Source organism: Wasmannia auropunctata, unplaced genomic scaffold (genome assembly GCF_000956235.1).
Source record: "Wasmannia auropunctata unplaced genomic scaffold, wasmannia.A_1.0 LD336055.1, whole genome shotgun sequence".
In the NCBI taxonomy this organism is placed as follows: Eukaryota; Metazoa; Arthropoda; class Insecta; order Hymenoptera; family Formicidae; genus Wasmannia; species Wasmannia auropunctata.
The window spans coordinates 947,113-970,093 of NW_012026835.1; the positions used below are offsets into that span (position 1 = coordinate 947,113).

The 22,981-nt window shown below is 43.6% G+C and overlaps 2 protein-coding genes across 3 annotated transcripts; one reads left to right on the plus strand and one right to left on the minus strand.

Moving 5' to 3' along the window:
* Window positions 1-944: 944 nt before the first annotated feature.
* On the minus strand, window positions 945-10,711 carry LOC105450807 (cubilin-like). 2 transcript variants are annotated; one of them, XM_011690832.1, is made up of 4 exons: window positions 10,062-10,711; window positions 8,240-8,423; window positions 6,559-6,773; window positions 945-4,602 (listed from the first exon to the last, which is right to left on the minus strand). In XM_011690832.1, exons 1-4 carry the CDS (start codon window positions 10,068-10,070, stop codon window positions 2,191-2,193), a joined length of 2,820 nt encoding a protein of 939 aa, XP_011689134.1. In that variant the 5' UTR covers window positions 10,071-10,711; the 3' UTR covers window positions 945-2,190. The 2 variants fall into 2 exon arrangements, with proteins under 2 accessions (XP_011689134.1, XP_011689135.1); XM_011690833.1 differs by having other exon boundaries at window positions 8,240-8,427.
* Window positions 10,712-18,375: 7,664 nt separating this feature from the next.
* Window positions 18,376-22,975, plus strand: LOC105450808 (isoleucine--tRNA ligase, mitochondrial). Its single transcript, XM_011690834.1, has 15 exons — window positions 18,376-18,952; window positions 19,127-19,249; window positions 19,343-19,496; window positions 19,562-19,766; window positions 19,865-20,175; window positions 20,262-20,428; window positions 20,516-20,755; window positions 20,836-21,008; window positions 21,096-21,234; window positions 21,316-21,473; window positions 21,550-21,693; window positions 21,776-21,989; window positions 22,075-22,327; window positions 22,393-22,574; window positions 22,675-22,975. The coding sequence occupies exons 1-15, from the start codon at window positions 18,740-18,742 to the stop codon at window positions 22,906-22,908; spliced, it is 2,910 nt and encodes a 969-aa protein (XP_011689136.1). The 5' UTR covers window positions 18,376-18,739; the 3' UTR covers window positions 22,909-22,975.
* The last annotated feature ends 6 nt before the right edge of the window (window positions 22,976-22,981 follow it).

The following is a 22,981-nucleotide window of genomic DNA, read 5'->3' on the forward strand; positions in this document are numbered from 1 at the left end:
CCGGGGGCGGCGGGCCAAGTTTCCGAGTCTGTTTCTTGCTCTAATTATAATAGCCTTCCTGGAGGAAGGCTAACCAACGAGTATCGGATTAACGGGATCCCTTATCGCTGCGATAGCCGACATCTTACCCGGTCGGCGTCTCGCCGATGTGATGCGCCTACTTTATATTTACTCTTCTTTATTTTATTTAATTATTTCTCTTTCTCTTCACCTAGCGTACCGGTTTTATTTCTAAAAAGCGATCGGTTTTACAAACCTCCTTCTAAATCCTCGCCTTATTATATACAAACTGTTTGCACTGTCGACGATCACATGCATCATAATAGCTGCATATTTTAGTAGGCACGCTCATTCGGTGTCATAGAGTCCAGACATCTTGCGAATCGGCGAATCATAACTCTTCTCACTTCTTATTTCTCCTCTCTCTCTCTCTCTCTCTCTCTCTCTCTCTCTCTCTCTCACTTTCTCTAATGTGGACACTAGAGCGATTATATATACTTCACAACGGATTCGATATATATATAATATATGTATATTATACTCGATACTGTCGCCGAACCTCAAGATGTTAAATCGACAAGGCGTGTCACGACCCGTCAGAAGCCACAATTACTAGATGTACTATCGATTTCCGTCGTTCCCACCATTCCCGTTGTATTTTAAGTCAATTTAATTGTATCTTGCTCGCGACGAGTTTCTCTCGAGAGTTCACGAAGCAGAACAACTTTGAGCAACCGCTAAGGACTATATATCCCGAAGTCGGAATCTACGACGATCGGTTCGCTGATTTGCATCTGTACGAGCGACAAAGGAAATAAGGGTCCATGCTACCCTGCACGGTTTTCTAGAGATAGCAATAATGCCACCTGATATAAATGAATCATAAATACATTATAAAATATATTATACAATATAACGTAATTAATTAATTGTAAATTATTTATAATATATCATAATATAAAATTATTTATTATAATTATTCTAATATTTTTGAAAAAAAAATTATTTAAAACAATAGTAATCATTTAAAACTTAATCTAACTTAATCTAATCCGTCTTTTTTTTCTTCTAATGTTTCGAACTCATTATTGTCAGACTTCGATGCTGATTATTGATAAGATTTTATAATTAGATTAGAGGAACTTGATAATAAAATTATAAAAATGCTTCTGCATGTCACTGAAGCTACTTACAACTCGTAGATGTTTTGCTATCGTTAGAAATGAAGCTATCGCTGCCCGTACAATCAGCGACAGAAATAAACCTGATCGCCACGAATCTACGATAGTTCTCGCGAACGATATATGAGAACGATCGAGACGAGGGCTATGTATGAAGTTCTATGTCTATGGCAGTGTGTGTAGAGAAGACGCGATGACAAAATACGACGAGTATAACGCGGCAGTGGCAAATACAGCTTCGGTTAGAACTTCGTCGTCGCTGTAAGAGGAGGATAATGTATGGACCATTAGTGTTCCGCAAAGAGTGTAAATAGAAGACCGACAGTGTGTGACGAACATGGGGTGGGCGATCGGCGTTGACAGACAGTATTATAGAAATACTTGAACACCGCGATAGAATAGTAAATATTCGGAGTCAACCTCTCGCAATTAATGAGCAAACTCGACGTTTATTAGACCCGGAAGCATCACATTGAGAGAAATACTTGCAATGTCGGATCTGTCGTTTGGAGTAGCATGGAGAAACACCTTTATCTCGAGAAAGAGAATTCTCGATTATTTCTATCATTTCTCAGCTCAAACAGCAGAGGTCTGAAACGCGAGAGCACCAACGGTTTCGACGGGTTAAGCTTGCCTCGGGAATTCGCGCTCTACTCTTCTCTCTAGATTATAATATTATCTATGATATAGAGTCAGAGAAAAAAAAATGTATTTAACCGAAATTATAGTAACGTCGAACGACGTTGATGCAGCCAGCTCAAAGACGTCTGAGCGACGTTCAAATATAAAAATTAGAACGTCACGAGGACGTCTCTTACGTCATATTCGCAGTCGTTTCTCCAGGAATAAAGATTTCTTGTTTATATACATCTACGCATGTACACAAGTATACATACGGGTATGAAGAAAGAATGTTAATTCCGTGAGACGCGACTGTGAATTTGACCTCTTAGACACCTCTGCGTTCTCCGAGATCGTGCATATACTCGCAGAGGCACGATCGCGTCTCCTAATAGGGTACGTGTATGTCCCTGGAGCGCGATCGTCTTCTACAAAGCCTGCACATGGCGATGAAACACGCCAGACCCAAAAGAATGGCGAGACCGGCGCCCAAGCCGGCACCAGCCCAACCGGCGGGTCCAACGAAACCGCCGCCGGTACCGCTAACGGGACCACCGCACGTCTCCACCGACTCGTCGTCCGGCTCGAAGAAGGTGCCATTCAGGATACCCGGTAGAGGCAAGCTGCGACTGGGACAGTTCACCACGCCATTGCACACCAATCTCAACGGAATGCATCCCGCGTCACCGGGACACTGGAAGCCGCAGTCCTCCAATTGTTTGCCAGTGTTGAGGGCTCCGGATCCATCTCTTGGTAGATGAAAGAGCTCGGTCCAGGCGATCTTGAAGGCCGCTCTGGCTGGTGCCATCGATCCAGTAAACTGTATGATCACAGCGGGTGATTCCTCGACTATGTCGCCGCCTGGCGCTTGATGATCTATCGGCGGTGTAATGTACGACGCTGAAATGATCGGCATTTCCCTCACATAACTGACATTCTCGCCGCAAATGCCGAGATACGGTTCAGCTTTGCCCGGCAGAAAGATTTCGAGCTTGCCGTCCTCGCAGGAGCGCGATGCGAATTTGATCTTGTCAAAGTGTAACCAGAGATCGCGCTCGCGATTCACCCGTAATTCCCAGATACACTTGATGGACCTGGGTGGCGTGACGTATCCTAGCGCCTCGTAATGCGGAAATTCGATCTCGCCATCGGTAGCGGGCGGCAGAAGCGCCGGCCCGCACAAAGGACTGTGCGCGAACTCGTACCTTGCCTCGAAGAGTGGCGCGGGCCACTTGAAGTAGCTCGAGGCCGCGTGCGCGCCGTCCACCAGCAGCTTCAGATCCAATCTTTCGCCCCGAGAGACTACTCTGAGAACGGGCGGTCGCGGTGCCGACGGCGAGATCGTAGGCGTTGGAGTGCCGTTGTTGTTGGTCCGACAGAGGCAGTGACCCTTGATACCGTCCGGATTGGGTTCCCGGATAATCACCCGGTCCACCCGACTTTCCCAGCAATGGCCGCATTGAGCGTACGGATGCTCCTTGAAGTTGATCGACTCTATCACAAGAATCACGCGCGCGAACAGCCGCTTGTCCGTAACGAAGCTATAGGTGCAGGACAGATCGGCGGGCGGATCGCCCGGTCGCTTGTAAACCAAGGTATTCAATGGCGACCGTAGACGACCCGAGCGCGTCTTCCACGAGGCGAAGATTTCATCACACTCGGTACCGGGCGTGGGTTCGCCGAATCTCGTCGCGTTGAAGAAGTCATAGTGAGCCCAGTAATACAGCGAACTGCCGGAGTAACTGCCGGTCTTGCTTTCGAATCGCACGAACAACGCGTTTGACGTCGAGACAAAATCGTGCTTCTCCATCGGTTTGCTAAAAGTATCGCAGAAGGTTTTGATAATCCGGGCATCGTCCGGCCAGTCGGCGTCGTAAAGCGTCAGGCTTTCGCCGCAATCACCGTCGTAAGGCTGAATCGGCGACTCGATACGATTCACGCGAAAGCTGGGGAAATAAAGGCGCGCGATCTCGCCGGGTCGACCGCGTAGCAAGTAGGTGCAGCTGGTGTGCGGCGGGTACCAGTGCGCGACCGACAGGAAAATACCCTCGTTACCACTCACGAGAGACTCACTGTTCAGCAACCAGTCGCAGCTGCCGTTTTTCACGCCCGCAGTTTCTACGTGACCGGGCCAGTTGCCCACGTTGAAGTGGAAACCGGTGTTGAGCAACGGACCGGCCGGCGACGACACGAATTCTACATAGAGATCCTCGCTGGTACCAATGATGCTGTACGGGAATTTACCCATGCCGCAAAAGGTGCCAATCACCGGGCTGCTTTCATTTTTACCGTCGTACACGCGTATATAATCGTACGGGCAGTGCTCCGAGCCAGAACTGATCGGCCGCATCGGGCATGTCATGATGTTTTCACATCGCTGACCGTCGATATTGAACTCCTCGTTCTCGATGTAGAGTTTGATGAAGGGCAGTCGAGTGTTTAGACGATACTTGCAGTGCAACGCGCGCGGATAAATGCCGGGATAAGCCGGACTCTGCACGTAACATGTCTGCAGCCGGCAGTCCTTGAAGACGCGCTCGCAGTAGCTGCCTGGCACGACCTCGCCGCGACGATTCGGATAGAGCTCCGGGTGCTGGCCGTATCTGAGATACACCTCGAATTGCGGCTCGGCGCGCGAATCGAAACTGAAGTAAGTCTGATCGGTGAAGTTGTCCGCGTGGAAGATCACCCGCACGAAGCTGGTCTCACTGATAAAAGTCTGCGGCTGCTCGGACTCACCGCAGTAGACACCCGGGTCCTTGCGATTGCTCACCTCGGTCTTCGTGTTGCCATCTATGATCTGGAACAGCGACGGGGAACGCGCGTTGGGTATATATAACGTTCGGAACGATCGATGAACGTAAGGACGATGTCGCGTCGGAAATCGAGAGGCTTGATTCCTTTTAATGAGCAATATATCCGATCTCTTATGACAAAAATTTTGTCCTGTATAAAATATGATTATAAGCAAAATAATCGGTCATGTCCCTAAAAAATGTAATGGGTGAAATCTAATTATACTTGTTAGTTTATAATTAAAATTCTTTATATCACATTGGTCGGATTGAATACGCTGATCTTCTACTTCTACATTTGAATAAGTTTATGCACGTCTTAAAGCAAAAAGCTATCTTATAAAAATTAAATTCAGTAGAATTATAAAAAAAATTAATAGATATTTATATGAAAAACGCAATAATTTTACAAAAATATTACTGCAGATTATTAGAAATCCGTTTAAAAAGTACTCGTAATTTAATCTGCAAATTTACGCGAGGACGATATAAGAACTTATTATGTACGGAGAAAATAGTTATTCAAACGGAAAATAATAGTAAAGACACAATGGTTTCGTCACGCGTGCCACCTCTTGAATCTTACGATCTCGTGCGGAGGGAAATGTACCTGAAGTGACTACTATTGACTTTTCATCTTTTTTTACTGGTGTAAATTTGAAAGTCGCGAGGGAAAATACAGGGGAGAATAGAGAGCACGGTGAACAGAAAGGCAGAAAGAGAGAGATAGAGAAAGGAGAGGAGAAGAGAGAGGTTTACAGCGTCACAAAGATCAATACCTGATACCGAAGTAACTGAGAGAGGTGGCAGCAGGACGAGTGCGCCCGCGCGCACTCGCTCGCTCGCTCACTCGCTCGAAAGAGGAGCAAGCGACGGGAAATGGGGAGGAAGGTGAGGGAATCACTTATCGCGTTCGTCTCTTATACGAGAATGCTCTAATTCGCGACATTGATACGGCTACGCTCGCTCCTCGTATTCAGTCTCGTTCCGATGGACGAAACTAGATCTAGAAATGTGCCTGCGGCTGATAATTCGCGATTAACATGAGTCCGAAGCATTCTATTCTTACGACACGATCGTGGCACAAACATACCCGTGAATTATTATCTCGTCAATACACCGCGAACGTGCGCTTGATTCGTTACGGGGCGTTACGGAGCTTATCGGAATACGAGGGTCCTGAGCGATACGTTATTCGAAGATCCCCACTTTAAACCAGCTAAGTCGCAGATTTCAATCAAGTGTAAATTCGGTTTGACTAATTTAAATTAGCTGAAAATAATTGAGTAAATTATAGGAAAGACTCGATGATCTCTTAGCATGTCCTAGTATGAAAATAAAAGATTCGATATGATTATTAGATCCTATTTTTCCATTTCGCCGTAGGGAATTCCTCGAAAGTACGGAGTCTAGTTCGCCTAGACGTAAAATAGACTCTAAATGCATCGTTGCGCACGGGGTGAAGCGAATCCGATAATGATATATCAGGCGCAGTTTACATTTGGCGTAACTGCGTGTTTTTTTTTCCATAAAACGCGCAGCTTATACCAATATGAAATACGCGCATTCCCATTGTACAATGTGGGTTCGACTGTACTACACGTATATGCATTGGAATCGCGACGCGATTCAAAGAGCTACGCGAGTACCAGCGATATCCCTCCGTCGTTTCCCTCCCTCGTCTCGCTGAACCGGCGCGGCGTCGATATCCAACTCGAATCGAAAGAATAATCGAGGAACGCTGTTGTCGAATCGAAATTAAATTCCAGCGCCCGATTAATTGGCCGGATTCTCCCTATTCAATTAATAGGAGAGCGCGAAGCGTGGAGGATGGAGATTTGGCGAGACGGATTCGGCTACCATGCCGTATGCGCGATCCTGGAATTAGGACCACCGTTTCTCACCCTTCCCCTGCCTTCCGAACGATAAAGTTCATACGCACAACTACACAAAACGCTCACCTGCAGATAACCGCCGCTGCAGGTAGTGGCGTTCTCCAGCACTCCGACCTTAAACTTCTTGAAGCGCACCCGCAGAATCCAGTCCCGGGGTGTTCCGCGAAAGGCACGGAAACGGTACCAGCACGAGAGGGGCTTACCCCAATTCGCTGGGGTCACCGCCGGGCTCGACACATCTTCGTAAATGTCCACTGTCTTGTTGCAGTGACCTCGGTCCGCTGAAATAAAGGTGGTTAGGACGAGAAAGAAGAAAGGCACACTCATCCGGAATGCTCTCTTCTTCATCTCGTTCACATTCTTAATCTCAATTATCAATTATTAATTACGCTAATATGGAATTTTATACTAAAAATAAGTAATATTATGGTAACAAAACTAAATTTTATCAGTTATATTAATAATAACTTAATAATAATAATTTCAATAATTAGCGATAAGAAATTAGTTAATAATAAAAGACACGTAATGAGAGTATACAGGATATTTGAGAATATTCCCGGAATGAGAGAAACTCAACTCCAGAGGAGCATACTCCTTTAATTAATTTCACGCAGACTTCGCTTCAACGGAAAAGAGGAAAAGACGCGGTTAAATGACGACCACCCGCGACGTCTTCGCTAAGAAAATATCGATTTCGAAAAACCGAGGTCGGAGAACCTATTATTAAAACGTCGCGAAACTACGGGACGTCCCGTGCACGCAGCTGTATTAGGACAACGCGATATTTTTCGTTGACCCGGTTGGATAACGCGGAGGAAACGATGAAGGAACGGGACATGGGGAACTGATGGGATACGAAGAGAACGGGCGGAGGGTAAGGAACGTGCGACAACACGCGACACAAGTTTCGGCCGTGTAATCGATATTCGACCCGCTTGCCAGATACCTCTTATAAAGCGGCAGCCTCGTATTATGGCCGGGCCGCCTCTCGTTCGTAAATCACCTTTCCACAGGGTATCAAAACCTCTCTCGGTAGATTCGCGCTCGCTGGTATACCCAGCGCAAGTAAATCTCCCTAATGCGACGGTTAAGATTCGAGGCCGCGCGTCTCGGCTGTTACACCGATAATTCGGCCTGTTAGCCGCGTAACGAAGTTGCGATAATTGCTAGCGGCTCCCGGGATAAGTAGTTCCCGGGATGAGTTTTCATTAAACCGCGCATCATCGGATTCGGGTGCAGGTCTCAAAGTCTTTCGAGAGAAAAAGAGAGACAGAGGGAGAGGGATTGATACTGCCTTAAACGAGATTTATCCGCCGCGCAGTCGCAACGATATTTTATCCGCTAGATTAAATTAGAAATTGAAAGTTGCGGTTCGCGACGTTGCAGATATAAAAAGAACGTAAAGCCGGAATAATCGCAATACGACAATATAAACACAACACTGGAAAAGTCGTTCTTTTATCATTTTATTGCTGCTTTTTTTCTCTCGTCATCTCTGGCTCGAATGTCTCGAAAGCCGAGTCGCACGATTCTTATGAGAGCGCTAAAGCAGGTAATTACCGATTAGATAAATAGCGTAAGATTGCGGAAGAGCGCTGGAAACGATCGCGGTGTCGGATTGCATCCGCCGGCGAATAAATACAGAGATCGTTCTCGCGTGTCGCTGGCCTGGAAATTTGAACTCTCGCCGGAATTATACCTTGCCCCTCGGTTCCTCCCCCACAGCACCCTGGATTAGACTTACCTCTGCGAATGGCAGCGGGACTGGGGGGGGCCAGAAGCAGGAGGAATATGGCGAAAAATCCCCAGCCCCAGCTACCGAGGAGTACCAGCACAGGCATTCGAGGCATTCCCGGGACAAGTGCCGAGGCTGTCAAAATACCTCCGCTTTCTCTCCTCTTATCTCCATTTGCCTCTCCCGTCGAGAACTACCTGTGCACACGCGTGTATAAAAAAAATACGCGTAACAACACACATATGCGCGTGGTGCTCGTACATATAATATTGTTCACTGATCCGTTCTGCCTGTATGCGCATCGAAAAAAATATTGAACACCGTGCATCCGCAAAGTCCTTCGAAAAACAGTGCGTATAATTTTGTACGTAGAGAGTATTCTCCCGTTATGTCTTTTTACACGCCGCGAAATACATCGAAATGAAACGTATAATTTAATTCGAATTCTTTTTTCTCTATTCCAATAGTAATCAGTCTTCCATAAAAATTTGTGATTCAATCACCGACAAGAATAGGTAGTGGGAAAATCGTTGGCTCAAATCGAAGAAATTTCTAATTTTCTATTATGTGCGATTACACTATTCGTTATGTGAGAGCGCATATATCTCTATAACATGAGCTACTTGATAGGATGCAAGCGCAAGTACGGGTATCGCGTTATCATTTCCCCAAAGGACAATAAGGGACACCGCATGGTTTGCCAGATGGGTCGAGCATATGCCGGAAGGGCCTCGTTCGTACGTCCATGTCGAGAGAGCGGGGTGATAATTGGTTAAATCCGCGTTGACTCGGCTATCGACAACAGTACTTCACCTCCGGAATTTTCTCTCCCGTTCCCTCCCCTTTCATTCACTGCCGCTTCTCCCTCCCCTCTCCCCCTCGCCCCTCGCATTCTCGCGTCGCATTCATTGTCTCGTCTCTTGAGAATTCCATTTTTTTTCCCCTGGAGCACGCGACCTCCAATTCAGATTGTTCAACACGAGGATTCAAAAGTATTTAAAGATTCAGAGATTTCCGGAATTTCGCGGATCGCGGAAGTCCGGAGGTTCCAAAATCACGAACGGCCAAGGTCGCGAAAGTGATTTTTTTTTTTTGACAAACTCGCGCGTCTCTCTGTCGGGTTGTCCGTAGGATCGATGCACTCGCGGATTTTCAGATTCTGTCGGCGTGCGCGAATCGAATAAAAGCAGGCGCGTGCCGAAAATGTCGAGTGAACCGTGAGCTCGGAACGGTTAGCGCATCAGCAATTTAGATCGTTCGTTGATTACGTGCGTGCATAGGGGATGCGTTCGATGGCGCGCGTTTTGCAAAACAAGCAAAGAGGCATGAAGCATGAGGGAGGAAACTAGATCGACGATTTCGCGGAATCGTCGAGCGATTGTTTTTCCGGATTTACGGACATTTCACCAACGACCGTGATTATTTCGTATTACCGACTCAACGTCGAAAACGCACGTTCCAATATACGCGAGATGCATACGTAACGAGGACGCGATTTCCGCAACGATCATTTGATCGCGATTTGCACCGACAGTTCGGATCCAGCAAAGGTTCAGGAATTATTGCACATTTTTACATCATAATTCTAAGGGAGACCAAAGAAGAGAAAAATTTTACTGAATCAAGTTATATTAATTTTATCAAAGCACGCTCGAAATAAGCTTCGATAATCTCAGAAATAAAAAAAAAACTATGCAAGTCTTAGAGATAATCTTAGTTCTAAATCGCCAAAAATGAGAAATAATAGAAATTTTTTCGACTGGAGAATTTGTTGGGGTAATTTAACTATCTATATTAACGCCGAGTGGAGCATGCACGTCTGTCCACGCACCTTTACCATAATATTCTCATGCTCCTTGATTACTCCAGTTTCTCCGACGATCCTCGGAGATCTAGTTCTCGTTGGCGATTGAAATCACCGAGGTGATATCCTCCACGCGGGTCCCTTCGAATATGCCATCTTCTCTCTCATCAGGACAGACGTCTTTTCGAGCGAATCGTTTGCGGAATTTACATCATCGTCGTCCTTGGTGTATCGCTCACGACGTCGTCTGGCACAGTTTCCCCCACGATTCTTAATCGCGCACTGACGCACATAGAGCTTCAAAAGGCGCTTCGAAGATTGAATCTCGTACTGGACCACCACCAGCGGCGGTGGTGGTTTTCAGTCCCGAACGAGCACTGCCACCGCTGCTGGCTCTATGCTGCAGCGTGTAGATCATCAACGCGTCATGTCGCGGAATAGAGACACGAGAATAAAGAGCGGAGAAAGAGAAAGAGAAAAAGTGAGAAAGAGAGAGAAAGAGATGCAGAGATAAAAAGAGAAACTGCCAGGGGGAAGGAGAGATCGCGGGGGAGAAGAGGAGAGGGACGAGACGAGGGAACGAGAGGGCACAGTATTAGAAAGCACTCCGGCGTGCCAGTTGGAAAGCCAGGCTGCGAGTCGACTGCTGGCACGAAAACTCGGAACGTGCGGCTGGCTTAACCGCCGTCCGCCGATCGGAGCTGCGGCGGGTCGAAGCTTGCGCAAGCTCTCTGGCGTTCTCTTTCCCGCTGTCTTTCTCCCACGACGTCGGCATGGCGGAACGCTCTCCCGTTCTCTACCCTCCACCCGTTCTCTCCGATCCCTCTGTGTGCCCCGTTTCGCAGTTCCGCTCCCCTTCCGTTTACGATGACTTTCATTGAACTGCTCGCCGTTCCCTCCTCGGCCCGACCGCCTGGCCTGGCCTCCCCCTTCCACCCCTCGAGCCGCCCTGCGATGACCTATTGCACCTATTGCACCGTTGACCCTCCGTCCTGCCGCGCGTTTATCCCCGATCCTTCTTCTACCTCTCGAGGCTTCTGTTGTCGCCTCGTTTTTTCTCATCTTACTGCCTGTGGCAGTAGTCTTGCCCCCTCACGCGCGGGCCGGGCAATCGATAGGCATGTTAACGCGCGTAGCGTGCTTATCGTGCGAATTTAGCGCTTCCGCTCCGTGAACACGCACGCGAACACACGGGCCGCTATTAAAAATAAAAGCCGTCGCACCGCCGCCGCCGCCGCCACCGCCACGATGCTGCGACGCGTCGCAATTCACACCTGACGTATCGATTTACGACGAGCGCGCCGGTTATCCTGTGCGCGCGCGAGTTTTAGCCGAACGTTAGGGGGATGGGAGGCTATTTCTCCGTTTAGCTCGCGTTTACCCGCGAACCCGACCGTTCGAATCCGCATGCGACGTCGACGTCGAATTTTCACAGGACTGCAGCGTAAACGTATCCTTCCGCGCGCGCGACGTATCGTCAGCGCGAATCATATATTCTTTCTTCGGAATCCCGACATTGGGAAACTCCCGACGATGAAATTACCTCTCCCCAGGCTTCGGCCTTTCCTCTGTTATACTCGTTCCGACAAGCTGGTTCTCGAAAGGGAGAATGCGGCGTGCGCCGGCAAATCCTACATTAATCAGCGTCGAAATAAACTTAACCGAGATATAGCACGAGGTAGCTGCCATAACTTAAACCGTATTTATGGTCCACTGTTGTGGTCCGGGAGGAACACGGATGCAACCCCGAGGCCGCGCTAACGTGCTTCACGCACCGTAATTCGGCCGATACTGCTAAGTCTAGCGGCGAGCGGGATTATCGAGCCGCGTTATATTATACTCGGGGAACGTAATAAGCCGCGGGTATAAGGGAAGGTAATTAAGGTCGCATCCGGGCATAACACACGAAAAACTGATAATGGAGCGCCTCCGGTCTCGCGGATGCCGGTAGAGCTAAAAGGGAACAATAAGCCCCACGATAATCTGTCCGAAAACCGGAGAGTGGCTCCTCCTCTTCTTCCCGCGCCCGTACATGCAGAGACGCCCGTAGATGGTTATGGTCTAATAAAGTCTGTTAATTGATACCTTCGGATACGAAATTACGGCAATAATTTTCCGATGATAAAAGAGTAATCATTGTCTCTTCGTGGTTTCCTGATGACTATTAAATGAACGCTCGTCATTGTAATATTATAATTTTATGGCGATTATTAATTCGATTATATATTGGAAATTTATTACAACGCACCATTTACGCGGTGGCCTCACTTTACCCACTTCTATGAATATTTCCATCATTAATTTGTGAAATAAAATCCGTGGATTTACTATATACCGATCGTTAAATTTATACTTTATGAGTTCGTGTTACGTTGCACTCGATGGGGATCAGAGCGTTTAGGATAAATTTTCTTTAAAAATTAATATCCAGTGACATTTCGCGCCTAAAAGCATTTACACGACACGTCACTCAAAGGTTTTTCGAGATCTCGCCGTTATAGATCTGTCTGTTACAATAACGTAACGGATAATGGTTCGACCCAATCCACCAGTAGCCCGAATTGATGGCGGGGAATATTACCATTGGGGAAGGATGGGTTTGCTCACGCGAGTTGCAGAGCGGATGGATTTTTCACAACGCTATTTCGTTTATTTAAAATATATAAAAATATTTCCGGTGTAGCTTATAATCGGATACTTTGCATGAGAAAAAATAACAAACACAGGACGGAATTGTTGAAAAAATGAAGTATCTCGAGAATCATTTTGTTTTTCATGTCGCCGTAGAAAGCGTTTCCGTAGATCGAAACTATCTAATAACGATATTCTGGCTGTCGTTTTCCGTTGATACTTTTATCGAAATGTCCGACTTTTCCGACATAGTCGTGGAATAATTACGGGGCAATTTGTTGCGGCGGGCAAACAGAGACGCCTCGTCGTTGTGCCTGCCGCAAACCGGCTGTATAATTAAAGCCCGATGCCTCGGCGTCGTCTCGTCCGACAACACGAGCGGGGCAAGGCGGGCGTCATTTACGGGCTGATTAATTGCGTACCAACCCGCCGCGATCGCATCCAGCCGCAATCAGCGGGAACCGTCTACGAGAAGAAAGCGAGTTAAGCTAAGACGGCGTGAAACGGAATAATCCCAGATCCAGGAAGCCCCGATAACCCGCGGCGGTTCTCCACCAGGTCCGCTAAACTAAAGAAATGAAGAATCAAAAATAAGGAATCTCGCGTGAAATCAAATTCGATTTTTCACCACGGAAGTCTATCAAATTTCGCGACGAAGCTTTTCTCCCTCCTCTCTCTCTCTCTCTCTCTCTCTCTCTCTCTCTCTCTCTCTCTCGCGGAAATTTTTCTCGTGAAATTTATCTAAAGCTGACGAATAATTATGAATGCAGCGAACGCATCAATAAATGCCCGGTTAAGGGGACTATCACCGGATAATTCAACATTTTGCTGGACAGAAACATAATTTTTGTCTTCCATCTCTTTCATTATTCCCTTCTATTTTGCGTTTATTAAACTTAACGAGCTTATTGGTATATAAAGTCTGATAATGAATCTGTCCGAGATATGCTTCAGAGTAAGATCAATAATTTGCGAACACCGAACGACGTAAACACAGTTCCCTTTGTTACTAATATATATCGGCCTATATAAGATACATATATAAATCTCTCTCTCTCTCTCTCGTTTTTCTCTCTTTTTCATTATAAAATCTTTAATCGATACAAAATCGATTTTCCTTGAATGTCGAAAGTTAACCACTGATGGCGATGAACTTATAAGTCTCGATGGGAAAAATTTTTACTTCAATTGAATCATAAAGTTTGAGATTTAATTATACGGGAACGCGATTACCTCTCATCAATATTTTTGTCGAGAAAAAAAATCTACTCCAAGTTGACTAAAGCAACTATGGTTAACAGGACGTCGGGTTTACACGGAGGGGCGGAGGGGAGGGGGATATAAAAAGAATGTTTTTATTAGAACAGTCTAGCCTCAAGCGTCTATTAAAAACCAACGATCGGGTCGATCCCGTTCGACCTCGCCAACGACGCTAAGCAGTAATAACAGCAGCAACAGCAGCAGCGGCAGCAGCAGCATCTCGCGTGGCGGGAGATGCTGTGTCCGAGATATTAATTAGCACGGAGATACGGGGTGTGTGCACACGGGCACACGATACATATCTACCGAGGGCTGGCGCGTCTCTGTCTGGCTATACCTGAAAAGCCATACCTAAACCTACCCGCCGACGACGCCGAGAAGGTCTCAGCAACGCGATATATTGATTACGTCGTAGGGAGAGAGAGACAGAGAGAGAATATGTCGGAGTAAACCAGAGTAACGCGGGGCGCGCCAAGCACGTCGAGATAGAACAGCAGAATTCGTCGAGGTGCGCCGGGATGTACGCCGAAATATGCGAATATATCACCCACTCTCTCTCCCTCCCCCATATCGATCGCGCATAATCGTGGAGTTCGGCCGGAACAGCGTGGTCGGGGGACGCTTCTTCGCGAAAATCCGAGAGAATTGGATTCGGATTAATCTGCAAATATGTGCGCGGCGCGATCCCGTATACACGGCGGTATATCTTTGGCGAGCAAATGTCCAATTCGATCGAGGCACTTGAGCGCTAAATGCGCGGAGTACGATAATAATGTCGAGGAACGCTGATCGATTTAGACCGGTAGTCTCCAGAGAGTCGGTCTAATCAGTTCTTTAAAAAGATCGTCGCTGCCCCGCTAAACGGATTAGAATTCAACGCTCGATTCGTCGATCGTGATGGGATGCGCAGATCTGTGCGCATCCACTTTACGTAGTGGACGAGGCACTTTCTGTGCTCCATCATGACCACAGTTTCGGCCGACACAGCGCGAACACGGACGGGCCTGTTTGCGGCGGGCAGGCTTGTGTTCCCTGGTTAGGTTCGATAATCAGGATGCGGGTAATCAGCCGTCTGCGCGAGAAGTGCGCGAATTGATCTTCGTTCTTCCCCCGGTCGACGCGCCGATCTGTAACATCCTTTCCTCAACACCCGACAGAAAATATAATAACAGCTTCAATTAATCTCGTAATTGCAATAACCTATATTATACATATATACATATCGATATTATTTCCTTTTTTTTCTTTTCTTTTACCTTTCCCCTTCCAAGATAGACAAATACATGATTAAATTTGTACAATCTTTCCTCTCGATAGCGCTTGCGTCTCCAGAAAACCCATCAAGAGCGCGCGTCGTCCTTTCACAGGCCAATGAAAATTACGCTTCGTTGATCCGTGCGACAATGCGACTGAGCTTGGCCGCGTGTAATCTCATGAAAACTGGTATCGGTCTCGGTGTGTTTCTTCCGAGGCGTATAATTGCATTAAGCATCTATCTGATCGTCGCGCGGCGGCGTGTGTCCCATCTGGAGAGCGGCAGGATTTATGCGCGACAAACCAGCCCCCGGCTCGCTTAGTCTGGTTGCGCCGGAAGAAGGACGACGGGGTGCGGTAGCGTTTCGGCACGAAAGACGGTGGCGAGGCGCGCGCGTGAGACCCCGCGGGCTGCATTGGATATAATAAATTTCCACTATCGCGAGTTTGCCAACTAATCGGCCGCCTTTACCATTTAATTAAGGCTACCCGCCCGGCTCATCTATTGTCCGTGTCGCGTCAGCTCGGCGTGGCGCGCGCGCTTAATTACGCCCGTTGAAAATCAAGAGAAATTTCTTGCGCCCGAATTCACCAGGGGCCGTGGATGAGATACGGAAGAAACACAAGAAAAATTGTTTGAAACCTGTCCCGGAATGTGTTTTTTCGTTAAGTCTCGTTACCATTAGTTCTAAATTGTCGAAACTTTTTAATAAGAATGCTCAAACGCGATGTATAATTCGAATGTGATTTAAGAACAAAATGTTAGAAAAAGAAAAAAATTTGTATTTCTGCTTAGAATATATATATTATATATTTAGCATATAAACGTAAAATCAAACGTGACTTTTCAGTCAGCGTTAAATAGACCATCGCCATATTTCCAAAGAGCATTATAAATGAACTTTTCGCAGATTTTTATAAATTTTGGTAGATTTCTAGTGAGAGTGTTGTCGCAAAAATCAATCACGCCTTTAATATTAAAGGATGCAGCAATTTATATAAATATAATAATTTAATATAATATAATAATACAAAATAATTGATATATAGTAAAAGACTAATACATATCGCGCATCTAAAAAATGCAGCAATTTATATAAATATAATAATAAATACAATAAGCAAAATAATTTACATATAGTAAAAGTCTAATACCATTACATATTATTCGGCCTAAAGACTATCTTATTATCTTATTAGATTTAATTTTTTTATTTAAATTATCTATAATTTATTAATAATATTAATTATAATATTATTAATATTATATACAATTATGATATTAATATTCATTATTATTAATTATTAATATTAAATAAGTAATATGAATGAATATTAAAGTACTTAATAAGTAAACATCAAATTTCAATCAATTTTTAGTATAATATTAACTATGTATTAACAGATTATTAATTGATAATAGTTAAAATTAATAGTAACTATTATTAATTTTTAATATTTAATATTAACATTTTTGACAAGAATCTTTATAATTAATGTATAGAATATTGTACAGAGTATATTAAGAGAAAAAACGTTATTCTTTCCACGGCTTGCATTTTTTTGTTATAGTAAAATTATTTTTATACATTGTTCATATTTATTTTGCTCATATGATTCATTGATTTGCTAATCAATTTCAACTCCGCCATAATTTAAACTGGTTATCTTGACGGAAAAATTATGCGACTTGAGTGCGTTTAAAAGCTGATCAATGAGTTCGTGCTGTCTGGTAACAATAAAATGAACGCATATCCGCCTTCACAGTTACCTGTAAGCTTCCTCGCAAGTGAAAATGTCGCGCAATTGCGCAAATAATTTCTAGGTTTGGGGTTGACATGGATAATGCATGTAGTAATCCATGATTCATGTGAATGAGAGTTTGCAATATGTATACGTTAAGGACCAAAGTAGGAGAGGAGTAAATATTTATCACAGTGTTTCGTGGTTTACATAAATGAAAATCTTAATGACGTTGACTGCGGCAAATGTAATTCGTCATCAATTCATTATCGATCATCCACGCACAATCTGAGATTCTACAATTGGTTTCTTAACTTTTCCCATATCCTTATTGATGTAAGTGCAACTGCGGGTATTTTTTTTACTTTTTTCTATGCATGAACCTAGATTACATATTTCCAATTATTATACTTTATCACTATGTTTATGTTAATGCTTTAATGAGAAGACTAGAACATATTTATAATTTCATAATTTGACATATATTACTTACAAGTAAAAATAAGAGCTTCTTCTTAAAATAAATCCACGACGGCGATAAAAATTTAGCAACAACTAGTCAAATTGATCTGTCTTTAACATGTAACGTTGCTGAAAATATTGTTCAGAGTAATAGTTATAAAAGATCATGTGTGCAGAATATCGACTTCGTTTTCGTAGCGTCTTTGTCAGACTGTTACAATGACACACGCAGAATATAGGAGTATGAAATTATAGGAATACAAGAAACGTAGACATAAACGTAAACACAATTTCTGATGTTGTCTGTCTACCAAGAAGCGAAAGTTAAATTAAATGTGTGCGTGTATATGGGTATTTATTTTCTTACAATAAAACTATAACGGCGATTAAAATTTAGCAATTAGAAATTTAGTAACCGTTAGATTGATCTGTCATCTTTAATACGCAATGTTGCAAACAATATTTTCAGAGTGACGATTAAAGGAATGCGCGCGGCAGAAAGTATTTCTTTTTCATTTAACATTTCATTTAACACTAATACAATTTAATAGACTACTGCACTAATATGCAGAAAATAAATAAATATAAACATAAGTACGATTTCTAATATTGTTAGATTTATCTGCCATGAAACGATGGTAAAATTAAATAATATATATATAATACAAATATTATATATAATAAATATTTAAATATTATATATAATACAGACACGCGCACACGCGCGGTGCATGTATGTACAATAGCTAAACCAAAAAAAGTAAAAATTATATAAATATAATTTATAAACGCAATACATAATAAGTAATTTATAATATAATATTAGATACTGTTACATATTAAATAATTATTTTATAAAATTTTATTATAAAAACTTAGCAAATGTGTGCTTCTATTATATGTATAGAGAATATATCATATAGTATATACAGTTCAAATAAAATGGACTTCTGCCCGAAGCATAGCTGCGATATCAATCTTATTTAAATTTCATACGTGAATATAGATATCTCCAAAAATTTTTGCAGACATTTAAGAATTATAAACATTCAATTTACGTGATGTCGATGTATTATTTCTAAACAAAAATTTCTCTCGATTTTATTCAACATAGTGAAAATGTATAAAACATAAATAATTAAAGTACCGAAAAGTATTTCAAAATCTCTCGCAGTAGAAATATCGATATCTTGCGACATCGATAGCGAGCACATGCGTGCGATGATTGCGAAGTCGACAATGTCAGACGGGATTGTGGCATTTAAAAATGGCGTAGTAGGTTCGAGTGGGTGAAGGAGGTTAGGAAATAGAACAAAATAGAAGGTGGAAACGGGGTGTCCTTTTGTATTTAAATTATGTCCGTACTCACCGCGAGGATGAGGCGATTGTTTAAGACTACCGGGTTCATGTTGCGGACTTACGCGGAATTCTGCCGCGCAATGTGTCTGAGGGGCATGAAGAGCGCCGCAAAACAAAGCTATACGAAAACCGTATTACTACCACAAACCAATTTCCCGGCGCGAATCGGTGGCAGGAAACGGGTGGAGATGGATAGTTATTTAATAGAGGTGGATTTTTTTTCTGTCTATCCCTTTTTTCACTTTTAGTCTAAATCAGCATCTTGTCTGCGTTCTGACAAGATTGCTGAATGTTTGTATGGTTAGACGCATACTGATTGTTATGATTTACCTGTACGAAACACTATATAATCTACATTTTATGATGTTTGTATTTTGCGATAGAAATGTGGCTTCTTGGAATTATACAACTGGCAAAGGCAGAATCTTAAGGGACCAGACTTTATCTTGCACGATGGGCCACCGTATGCAAACGGAGAGCTGCACATGGGTCATGCTATTAACAAGGTTTTTTGTTAATAAAGAATTTTAAATTTTACATTTTTTTTACTACACTTATATTATTTACAAGAATTTATAAGAATTATTTTTATTACTTAGGTCCTGAAGGATATTACATTAAGAAGCAAAATTATAACAGGCAGGAGGGTGCATTACGTCCCAGGTTGGGATTGTCATGGCTTACCAATTGAACAGAAAGTGCTTAGTGATATAAAAGATGTGAAAGACAGTCCCTTAGAGATTCGCCGTAAAGGTATGTCGAAATGAACGTTGCAAGACACAGTATTTTCGGTTCTCCTAAAATTCACGATATTGCAGCTGGAAGATACGCAAGCGACGCTATAGCAAAGCAACGACAAGTCTTTACATCGTGGGGCATTACAGCTGACTGGAGCGAATCGGGATGTTATTTCACGAATCATGTCTCATACGTGAAGAATCAGATGCAACAGTTTGTAAATCTATATGACAAAGGGCTCGTGTTTAGAGCTTTTAAACCAGTGCACTGGTCCCCGTCCTCCAGGTATAAACTACAAATATCTGTAGATCAGTTCTCGAGAGATTCCTTAAAACTTTTTATTTCTGACGAATTATAGAATAATGAATGATGAATTATTATAGAACGGCATTAGCAGAGTCGGAACTGGAATACAACGAGTCTCACGAGAGCAAAAGTGTTATTGTTCGCATGCGACTTGATACGCATACATTAACCTCGAGATTAAAGAATTTGGAGAATAGACCACTCTATGCCCTTATCTGGACCACTACACCATGGTCACTGATAGCTAATCAAGCTATAGCTTTCGCCAGTAACATTGCATACTGCATTGTGGAAGACAATTCGAAAACTTTATACATTCTTGCACAAGAGCGCTTGGCAGATATTGAGCAAAAGCTTGGTCCGTTAAAATTGATTACGACTATTATGGGTAATAATTAGTTACATTTAAAGACTTTATACTCACAAGTGTATATACAGCGACTGAGTAACAAACGAAAGATGATTTGTTAACAGGACGGGAATTGAGCGAAGCCAAATATCTTCATCCTATTACCAAACGACATTTGCCATTCTTGTCCGGGCATCACGTTACAACCAATGTTGGTACTGGGCTGGTTCACACAGCTCCCGCGCACGGTAACGAGGACTTTCTCGTCGCTGTTGAGAATAATATACCAGTGGTGAGCTACTCTTTTGTCGGTGACAATGTAATTTATCATTCTAATCGCCGTCGCATTGCACGATTTTAACGCGTCACTACGTTACAGTTATCTTTGATAGACGACGATGGATGTTTCACCAAAGAAGCGGGCGACGAATTCTCCGGCTTAAACGTCCTGACGAACGATTGCGCTAACAAGATCTTGCAACGTATCGGTGAAGACGTGCTGCACGCTGGCACAATTACGCACAGCTACCCGTACGATTGGCGAACCAAGAAGCCTGTGATCATCCGCGCGAGTCACCAATGGTTCATAGACATAATGTCTATTAAGGAGAGGGCGATTGTAAGTTAGCCGGATTCTTTCTAAAAGAGGCATGTTACTACACATTCATCACTCGTGTGCTTATGTCTTTTTTACGCAAGGACAGCATCGCGAATATAAGGATATATCCGGAGCAAAATCGGACGTCGTATTTGAACGCGTTGATCGCTCAAGTTAAGCAACGACCGTATTGGTGTATCTCGCGACAACGAGCCTGGGGAACGCCGATACCGGTGTTGCACAATAAACGAACCGGCGATACGTATACGAGCAGGTGATTAGTAATTTGTTGATTGGGGCAATACAGTTAACAAGTTAAATGATACGGGGGAATAAGATTACGTGTACTCTCGTATTGTAGAAAATGGGTCGAGAGATTGTGCAAACTGATGGAGCGACACGGTACCGACTATTGGTGGGAGCTGTCTACCGAGAAATTAATTGGTCGTGAACTTCGGCAGGAATTAAACGACAATATAGATGATTTGGAGAGAGGAACCGTATGTACAAAACTAGTAATCTCTTTTAATAGAATCTCGAATGTCAGTAATGCATGACTGCAAAGTGTACGTTTCTTGAAGGATATCATGGATATCTGGTTGGATAGCGGTCTCTCGTGGTCGGCCGTTTTGCCGGAACATAAAGCAGATTTGTATTTAGAGGGAATGGATCAATTTCGCGGTTGGTTTCAGTCATCATTACTAACATCTATTGCTCTTCAAGAACGTCCTCCCTACAGGTAGTTCATGAAACGTGAAATTAAAATACCGGCTCTCATACACATGTTTATATATTTGTATTGTTCTTTTCACAAGCGCGCTATTCGTGCATGGATTCGCTGTAGACGATAAAGCCTCGAAAATGTCGAAATCAATTGGAAATGTCCTAAATCCCGAGATAATTACTAAAGGTGGAGAAAATTTGAGTAAAAATCCAGCATATGGCGTTGATACTCTAAGGTCAGTTAATTAAAAATATACATTCGCGATCTCTGGAAATAATATATATCCAAAGTTAATAAAAGGAAATTGATATCGATAGATGGTGGGTAGCTAGTCATGGATGTCAACACAGTCAGGTTCCGGTCACAACCGCATTGTTGAGCGAGAGTCACGAAACTGTACAAAAATTGCGCTTAGTCTTACGATTCCTCTTGGGTGTTTTACATTCGTATAGCGAGGGAAACATAGTCGAACCGGAATATCTCTATCTTGACAAATACATGCTGCATGCTTTGCATCAATATAATAAAGAGGTAAGGCAGGCGTAAGGATAATTGAACAATAAAAAGTATCTACGTTCATCCGCGACATCATATATCGATCCTCTGTGTTTTACAGATTCAGGGCTTGTACGACAATTATTTGTATCATCACGCGTGTAAATTGATAACGAATTTCCTGACGAACACCGTGTCCCCGGTATATTGTCACTTGATCAAGGATAGACTTTACTGCGACGAAGCAGCGTCCCCGACGCGTCTAGCCGCGGTAGAAGTAACGCGTGGGACCCTGACCGTACTCGCGAGATCTATCGCGCCGATCGTTCCGCATTTAGCGGAAGAAGTGTGGCTGTACCATCCTGAAAATTTGGGTAAGCAATTGAACACAGAAAAAGCGTTTTCCACATTATATTACCGTCCGCGTTATTATTTACAGCATCAGTGCCATTGTATCATTCTGAATATAAAGTGTCAGAAACTTGGCATCAACCGGAAATCGCTAGGCATGTACAGACAGCTCTGAACTTGAGAAGTAAGGTGAACACATTATCTGATCGTTACACGTGGGAATTGTCGGGCATCTTAAAGGCTTCAAAGGATGATTATGAATCACTTTCGGTAAGGAATTTTTCTATAAATCGTAAATTATATCAATCTCTGTGACTCGCGATAATAATCAAACGTGATTATTGTAAGTCGTGTCTGCTTACTTTCGCAGATGCTTCAAAAAGATCGGGAATCCTCCACGTCGGAGCTATGCGACATTTTGCAACTCTCGTCAATTATATTGATAGAATCACCCACGGTAACCGAAACGCAGGTTGAGTTACGAAATATTGAAAAAATGATCTGCCAAAGATGCAGGCGACATCCCGAATTAGATAAAAACGGCCTTTGCGGTCGTTGCGCTAAGGTACTCGACGTGGCGAATGTATCGTCGATATCCGTGTGAGCGAGTTAGTGGTTGGCAATTTCTTAACTATCGCGTTCATTTTGCTAAATAAATAAATATAAAAAAAGCATCT